The 9319-nt window shown below is 39.6% G+C and overlaps 1 protein-coding gene across 1 annotated transcript; it reads left to right on the plus strand.

Annotated features, from left to right (window-relative positions):
• Window positions 1-6775: 6775 nt before the first annotated feature.
• On the plus strand, window positions 6776-8077 carry LOC129621528 (olfactory receptor 7A10-like). Its single transcript, XM_055538103.1, has one exon. It carries the CDS (start codon window positions 7127-7129, stop codon window positions 8075-8077), a length of 951 nt encoding a protein of 316 aa, XP_055394078.1. The 5' UTR covers window positions 6776-7126.
• Window positions 8078-9319: the final 1242 nt, after the last annotated feature.

A 9319-nucleotide genomic window follows, 5' to 3' on the forward strand; every position in this document is an offset into this window, starting at 1 on the left:
GTTAATTTGACTAATATGTGTCTTGGGGTGTTTCACCTTGGGTTTATCCTGTTTGGGACTCTCTGGGTTTCTTGGACTTGAGTGATTATTTCCTTCCCCATTTTAGGGAAGTTTTCAACTATTATCTCCTCAAGTATTTTCTCATGGTCTTTCTTTTTGTCTTCTTCTTCTGGGACTCCTATGAATCGAATGTTGGAGCATTTAATATTGTCCTGGAGGTCTCTGAGATTGGCCTCATTTCTTTTAATTCGTTTTTCTTTTTTCCTCTCTGATTCATTTATTTCTACCATTCTGTCTTCTAATTCACTAATCCTATCTTCTGCCTCTGTTATTCTACTATTTGTTGCCTCCAGAGTGTTTTTTTATCTCATTTACTGCATTATTCATTATATATTGACTCTTTTTTTATTTCTTCTAGGTCCTTGTTAAACCTTTCTTGCATCTTCTCAATCCTTGTCTCCAGGCTATTTATCTGTGATTCCATTTTGTTTTCAAGATTTTGGATCAATTTCACTATCATTATTCGGAATTCTTTCTCAGGTAGATTCCCTATCTCTTCCTCTTTTATTTGGTTTGGTGGGCATTTATCCTGTTCCTTTACCTGCTGGGTATTCCTCTGTCTCTTCTCCTTGTTTATATTGCTGAGTTTGAGGTGTCCTTTCTGTATTCTGGCAGTTTGTGGAAGTCTCTTTATTGTGGAGTTTCCTCACTGTGTGTGGGTTTGTACAGGTGGCTTGTCAAGGTTTCTTGGTTAGGGAAGCTTGTGTCGGTGTTCTGGTGGGTGGAGCTGGATTTCTTCTCTCTGGAGTGCAATAAAGTGTCCAGTAATGAGTTATGAGATGTTTATGGTTTTGGAGTAACTTTGGGCAGCCTGTGTATTGGAGCTCAGGACTGTGTTCCTGTGTTGCTGGAGAATTTGCTTGGTATGTCTTGCCCTGGAACTTGTTGGCCCTTGTGTGGTGGTGGGTTTCAGTGTAGGTATGGAGGCGTTTGATGAGCTCCTGTAAGTTAATGTTCCCTGGAGTCAGGGTTTGGACTTAATCCTCCTGCTTCCAGTTATCAGTCTTATTTTTACAGTAGTCTCAAAACTTCTCCTTCTATACAGCACCATCAATAAAACCTCTAGGTTAAAGATGAAAAGTTTCTCCACCATGAGGTTCACAGTGTTACATGGAGAAGAGAAGAGGGAGGAGGGAGTTAGAGGTGACCCAAATGAGATGAGGTGGTATCAGTAGAGGAGTAAGTGGGCTAGCCAGTAATCACTTCCTTATGTGCATTCCACAACTGGACGACTCAGAGATGTTCATGGAGTTATACAGAGAAGAGAAGAGGAAGGAAGGAGACAGAGGTGGCCAGGAGGATAAAAGAGGGGAATGAAAAGGAGAGAGACAGATCCAGCCAGTAATCAGTTCCCTAAGTGTTCTCCACCGTCTGGGACACACAGAAATTCACAGAGTTGGGTAGAGTAGAGAGGGAGGAGACACAGGCGACCTGGTGGAGAAAGAGGAGAGTCCAAAGGGGGAGAGAGCAGTCAAACCAGTAATTTTGCTCCCACATAAAAAATGGGTACTGAAGATTGGGTTCTTAAAGGTACAAAATTGGTAACAAATACCTAAAAGCAAAAATTAAAAATCTAGAGTAGAGTTTGGAATTTCAAAAATATAATGTTAAAGAAAGGAAGAAGGAAAAGAACGAGAGAAAAAGAAAAGAAAAAAATTCACAAAAATTATAAGAAAATATAGGTACAAAATTGATAACAAATACCAAAAAGCATAAATTAAAAATCTAGAGTAGATTTTGGAATTTCAGAAATACAATGTTAAAGAAAAGAAGAAGAGAAAGAAAGAAAAAAAGTCACAAAAATTATTTTTAAAAATATAGGTACAAAATTAATAACAAATATCAAAAAGCCAGAATTAAAAATCTAGAGTAGAGTTTGGAATTTCAAAAATACAATGTTAAAGAAAAGAAGAAAAAAAAAAAGAGAAAAAAAAAAAAAACAAGGTTACAAAAATTATAAAGAATATATATATGAAGTTTGCTTTAAAAAAAAATAGGGTCTTTTTTTTTTTGCAAAGTAATAGTAGGTTATAAAAGTGAAAATTAAAGGAGTAATAGAGGTCTTAATTTTTTTTTTTTAATTAAAGAAAGAAAGGATGATCATAAAAATAGTAAAAATATATCTAGGACTTTCTCTGGTGTTGTGGGGTCAGTTCATTTTCAGCTAGTTCCTTGGTCCGGCTTATATTTCTCAAGATCTATAGGCCCCTTCCTATGTAGTCCGTACTAACGACAGGGTTTCAATCTATTGCCTGTCGCTTCCAAGGTGGTTCCCTCTGTTATAGGTTCTTCTGTTTGCTGGTCTCTTCAGTGTCTGATTTCCACCCTGATACAAAGGGGGCGGTGGTGGACACTTTTTTTTTTTAGGCTCACTTGTTCAGTCGCGCTGTGGGGAGGGAGGGACGTTGCAAACAAATTAACACTGGCATGTGCTCGCAGTGCCTCAGCCACACTGGGCCTGCCCCCGCTCAAGGTGCCTGTAGCCTCCCTGCCCACACTGCTCAGGCTCTAGGTTGCTCCGCAGGGAACCATCCGAGGCTGGCCCTGGGCTGCTGCGCCTCCCAGGTCTAAGCTGCTCAGGTTCAGGCACTCAGGTAGTCCTCAGAGGCGCAGACTCGGTTGGGCCTGCGTTTTGTGCCCTTCTCAGGTCCGAGCAGCTCAGGTGATGAGGTGTTTGGCAAGCACGGTTGCTGCGACTTATCGCCTCCCCACCGCTGGGTTTTCTGGGTGTGCAACCGGCGCACCTTCTCAGGCGGATATTGACTGTCCAGAACCCCAAGAAGTCTTAGTTAGCAAAGAAGCCTGCTTACTGTTTTGTAGATGTCTCTCTGGGGCTGTGATTGCCCCCTTCCGGCTCTGGCTGCCTGTCACCAGAGGGGGATGATCTGCAGCCGGCTATCTCTGTTCAGTCCTTTGTGCCATGCACGGGCCTGGCAGTGTCTTAGGTTAGGGCTGGCTTTTCGTGTGGTAGTTATCCCACAGTCTGGTTTGCTAGCCCAAATTAGTTTGCTCAGGTAGCGCTTGGGGCATTCAGGCCAGATCCTTACTCTAAGCGATGCAGCCTGCGCCTCCCTGCCCAGACCCCGCTTGCTAGTGGCAGGTGCAGGCATCTGTGCTGCTTCTCTGCTGGGGGAGTTACTGTTGGGCTCGTAATCTGTGGGTTTTAATTGTTTATTTATTTTTCCTCCCTGTTATATCGCCCTCTGTGCTTCCAAGGCTCGGCACAGACTCGGCAGTGAGAGTGTTTCCTGGTGTTTGGAAACTTCTCTCTCTCTCTCTCTTTTTTTTTTTTAATTTTATTTTATTTTTAAACTTTACAATATTGTATTAGTTTTGCCAAATATCAAAATGAATCCGCCACAGGTATACATGTGTTCCCCATCCTGAACCCTCCTCCCTCCTCCCTCCCCATACCATCCCCCTGGGTCGTCCCAGTGCACTAGCCCCAAGCATCCAGTATCATGCATCGAACCTGGACTGGCAACTCGTTTCATACATGATATTTTACATGTTTCAATGCCATTCTCCCAAATCTTCCCACCCTCTCCCTCTCCCACAGAGTCCATAAGACTGTTCTATACATCAGTGTCTCTTTTGCTGTCTCGTACACAGGGTTATTGGAAACTTCTCTTTTTAAGACTTCCTTCCTGGGACGGAGCTCCGTCCCTCCCTCTTTTGTCTCTTTTTTTGTCCTTTATATTTTTTCGTACCTCCTTTCAAAGACAATGGGTTGATTTTCTGGGTGCCTGATGTCCTCTGCTGGCATTCAGAAGTTGTTTTGTGGAATTTACTCGGCGTTTAAATGTTCTTTTGATGAATTTGTGGGGGAGAAAGTGGTCTCCCTGTCCTATTCCTCCGTCATCTTAGCTCCTCCCCCAATATTTTTCTATATAAGTGTACACACTTTAAAACACAAAGCTTAATAAAATATGAGGCCTCTGTTCATTTGAATAATAAATCATAAAAGAAAAAGTTTATTGCAATCATATAGATGCATAAATGTGATATACTGTCCTCAGAGATAAATCATATGTTAAAAGGATATATTATCTTGGCCTCTGTAGGATTTTATGGAATCTGGTGTGGAGAAGCCTCTGCATGTTGGACCAGCAACAGAATCAGGTCTAGACTGTGCCCATAGCTATTGTAAATAGTGCTGCTATAAACATTGGAGTACACTGTCTTCTTAAATTACGGTTTTCTCAGGGCATATGCCCAGTAGTGGGATTATTGGGTCAACTGGTAATGTTATTCTTAGTTTTTAAGCAATCTCCATACTGTTCCCCATCACAATATTATAAAGTAATTATACTCCAATTCAAATAACTTTAAAAAATAAAAATAAACAAAAATAGAAACACTTCCATGCTGCCATGAATTTATTTTGACTATGTAGAGAAGAAGGCATGCCTTGTACATTGTTTTACATGCCGTTTACATTGCATATTGCAGTATATGCAAATATAGAAATAAACACATATGTACATACACAGACAGATATACTAACATAGAAAGGACCGAACAAAGAGAACCCTGGTATGATTTTGTCTGTATCCTTTCTCTGAAGGATGCTCTTTGATAAGTTATTTTGTGTTTTATTTAATCTATTAGATTTAATTCTTAGGAAAGATAGTTTAATTCCCTAGTAGGTCCTCACCTCAGAATATGGAAAATATTCGTTTTGTGTGTCCTCCATATGTATTTTAGCATTTCCCTGCCTCTGTTCATCCTTTCATCATCTTTCAGCCTTGGCAATTTTGTGGGACCATAATCTTTCAAGTTCAAGTGATATATATTTATTCATCTACCATTTCCAACTAAGTCTGGCATGGTGGGGTCAGAATGGCAGTGAGTAAGTATAGCATCATTACACGTGTCAAGATATTCACAGCATAGGAAAATAACAAAGAATTAGAAGTAGACATTGATGGCTTATACAACTAAATTAAGTGTGTGAGGAAATGTCTCTTTCCTTTAGAATTATTAATTTAAAAAATGGTTCATGAAAGAGCTTCCTACAAGCAATGTGAAAGTGTAGATGGAGTTTTTGAAGACAAAGGAGGCGTGAACATTTCCAAGTAAGAAAGTGAATGAGACTCGAAAAAAAGGAAGAAGTATTATAGTGACTCTGAGCATTAAAGCTTTCACATCTGGTGAAACAGTCAAGTTCAATGTTTACCAGATCTATGTGGTCAAGAGCAGGGCAATATGAATGTGAAGTTTATAGAAAGCACACAAGGTGAGCATCATTTTAAGCTACAGAATTTTGGCTTCATTCTCCAATGGTGATTCGCTATTCTGAATTATGTGTTTATTCATTTTGCTCATTTTCCTACTTCATTCAGTAAACTATCTTTGCATCATAAGGACATCAGTCATTTTCTTTTGAATAAATTGATATTTTTCTGCTTTACTGGTTATTCTGGGCATCACGGGGCTTCTTTGGTGGCTTGGTGGTAAAAAATCCTCCTGTAAGGCAGGAGATGCAGGAAACACTGGCTCAATCTCTGGGTGGGGAAGATCCCCAGAGAAGGAAATGGCAACCCGCTCCAGTATTCTGGAAAATCCCATGGACAGGGCAAAAACAGAAGTTGTAGTACTCCCCAAACTAAAGAAGCTTTCTCCTCATCTCCTTCTCTCAGAGACCACCTAAGTTTATTAGGTTATTTTTCTCCCTCATGTCTATTTCTTTCCTACAACTATGCTTTTTGAACTGTTTTAAATGTTTCATCAAATAAAGAGGGGAAACAGTCATATTAAAATGGAGAGCCATGTTTCACTGTCCATAGAAAACTTAATAACTGGAATTTGGGTACTACTTCCCCATAATTGAGGTTATAGATAATCTGGTTTTGACAGCTCACCTTGTATTATTTCTGTTCTAATTTTGCAGCTGAAGTTGAGAAGATGCTGTGTGTGTTTGTGTGTGTGTGTGTGTGTGTGTGTGTGTGTGTGTGTGTGTGTGTGTTGTGAGGTGTGAGAGTTCTTATGGCAGGAGGAGCTGAACTCATATATACAAATTATTCTCCTTAAAATACAGACAGCAGAGAGTAACATGGAAACTTACACTGCCATATGTAAAATAGACAGCCAATGGGAATTTTCTATATGACTCAGGGAACTCAAACAAGGCCTTTGTAACAATCTAGAGGGGTAGGATGGGGAGGGAGATGGGAGGGAGGTTCAAGAACGAGGGGACATATGTATATGTATGGCATCATGTTATTTGGCAGAAAACAACAAAATTCTGTAAAGCAATTACCCTTCAATTAAATACAAAATCAGAATGATGGCCATCATAAGATTAGAGCAAAAATATATTAAATAAAATCAACAAAATTTATAATGTGCAAGAACAACATGTGAATGATGGACTCCCTGTATCTTCATTCCTTAGCACTCTGCCCTATTTCTCATCACTCTCCCTCTTGGTCATTTCCCCTTGACACGCAAACTTCCACTTGAGCCTTGACTATCAGAAACTTCCACTTGAGCCTTGACTATCAGACCCTTCCTCAGGGTTTTTGCACTGGCCCTTCCTTCTTCCAGGCCCACATTTCCTGAGATAACATTGACACCCCAGACCCTCTTCCTTGATATCTCTGTTCAAATGTTACATTGTTTGCCAGCCTAGCTGAACATCCAGTAAAATATAACACCTTTACTACTACCTTCTATATACCTTCTCTATTTTTCTTCATTTGACATTTTATTATATTTCTACTTGTTTACATTCTTTCTCCATCATTGAACTGTAGGGACTTGTGACTCTCAGCATACTCTGTTTATTCAGGAGATGGTGAGTACTCAATATATAGCCTCAATACTTTGTCGAAATCCCTTATTCAAAGTTTACAATACATGACCTCTTGGTGAAAAGACAGAGATAAACAGGAATTTGTAATCAGAGGATGTCCCAAAAGGGGAAAGTTTCACACCAAAACTATAGGTGTGGATTTCTTGACCGCAAAATATAAATTGTACATTTTAAATTATACCAGTAAGGTCTATTTTTGTTAAATCAGTCTTATTATTATTTTTACTGCTAGGTAGAGCCCTGCACTACATGGAATCGGGAAACAATACACAAATTTCAGAATTTCTTCTTCTGGGATTTTCAGAGGAACCAGAACTGCAGCCCTTCATATTTGGGCTTTTCCTCTTCATGTACCTGATCACTGTGTTTGGAAACCTGCTCATCTTTCTGGCTGTGAGCTCAGACTCCAAACTCCACACCCCCATGTACTTCTTCCTTTATAACCTGTCCTTTGTAGACATTTGCTTCACTTCCACCACCATCCCAAAGATGCTGTGGAACATCCAGAGGCAGAGTAAACATATAAGTTATGCAGGCTGTATTAGCCAGATACACTTTTTCCTACTCTTTGCAGGGCTGGATAACTTTCTCTTGACTGTGATGGCCTATGACCGCTACCTGGCCATATGTTACCCTCTGCACTACACAGTCATGATGAACCCCTGGAACTGTGGACTGCTCATTCTGGTGTCCTGGGTGATGAGTGCTCTGAATTCCCTGTTACAAAGCTTAATGATACTGCGGTTGTCCTTCTGTGCAGGCTTGGAAATCCCTCACTTTTTCTGTGAACTCAATCAGGTTATCCGATGTGCCTGTTCTGACACCTTTCTTAATGACATAGTAATATATTTTGCAGCTGCAATCCTGGGTGGTGGTGCATTCACTGGAATCATTTATTCATACTTTAAGATAATCTCCTGCATACGAAGAATTTCATCAACTCAGGGGAAATATAAAGCATTTTCCACCTGTGCATCTCACCTCTCGGTTGTTGCCTTATTTTATTGTACAGTCTTATCTGTGTACCTTAGCCCTGCTTCTACCCACAGCTCACAGTCAAATATAACAGCTTCAGTGATGTATACAGTGGCCACGCCCATGCTGAACCCTTTCATCTACAGTCTGCGGAATAAAGACATAAAGAGGGCTCTGAGAAGATTCATTGTGATGGCATCTCTAAAAATGCCAACTTACCTCTGATTGAAGAAGTGTAAATGATTGCCAGGCTAAAGAAACTGGAGTAAGAAATCACTATTTTTTTGACCAGATTGTAGGTGTAGATGATGCTTTTTCTATTATTTCCTGCTATTTCCATTGCTTTGACCTTAACTTCTATCTACACTTAAGAGATTCAATTTTTTAAGATTTCCACTCTAACATATAAAATATGTTTCTGCTTTCACACAGTCAGAGAATAATAAATAAATGATCATGATATCTGGCTATTAGTCATTTATTAATGATATAGACAGGTGCAGATTAGTTGGCATTAATGGTGGAAGTTAGATTGGGCAAAAAAATAGATAAGGACTTTTTTCCAAGCAGAGGAAGTACCCAGGGGTTTATAAAACATGGTGGGTTCATATTGATATATGGTAAAACCAATACAATATGGTAAAGTAATTAGCCTCCAATTAAAATAAATAAATTTACATTAAAAAATAAATAAGGATCTGAAAAAAAAATTCAAATCCACCACATGTAGAAGAAAAACTAGTTCTTTCTTAATGAGAAAAGGAAGCAAAATTTAGCAGACATGCAGGACCATACCTATGGAGAAGAATCTGGTTGCCAACTAACTGAGTGCATCAACTAGGTAAGAATGGGCTAATTTGAAGTAACTGATAGGACAAGGAGTAGAACTGTGATGGATGCCTGATCAAAATTGTGTGGTCTTGGTGGGAAGGAAATGAAACTGGGAAGTGACTAATGAATTGAGAATGAAAGGAAGACTTGAAAGCCCTGAATTTTTGCTGGGCAGATGGTTGGATGGCATCACCAATTCAATGTACATACATTTGAGCAAAATGACCTTCCTTTCAAAATCTTTCCATACACTAGGATTGCAATGCCTCCTTCCCTTCATCTCTCCCTCCCTTTCTTCCTTCCCTCTTTCCTTCCTTTCCTGATTTCTTTTCTTCCCATCATTCTTCCATTTTTTTTAACCCCGCAATGACTATTTCTTGTCTTCTGTATCTTCATACCTTAAACACCAACTTCCCCCATCCTTATGTAAACTGATACCCTTACTCCTAACTCACTGAGAAATCAGAAGAACTTAGAAACAATTTTCCAAAGGGATGCACCTCCATAACAATCCACCCACCAACTCTACCACTAAAATCCCCGCCTTCCTACCTGTCACTCTAAACACTGCTGCTATGAAAGCCAGTATAAATATGTGTAGAATCTCATCAGCAAAAGGGAAGTATAAAGCATTTT

The sequence above is a fragment of the Bubalus kerabau genome, chromosome 1 (genome assembly GCF_029407905.1).
Source record: "Bubalus kerabau isolate K-KA32 ecotype Philippines breed swamp buffalo chromosome 1, PCC_UOA_SB_1v2, whole genome shotgun sequence".
In the NCBI taxonomy this organism is placed as follows: Eukaryota; Metazoa; Chordata; class Mammalia; order Artiodactyla; family Bovidae; genus Bubalus; species Bubalus kerabau.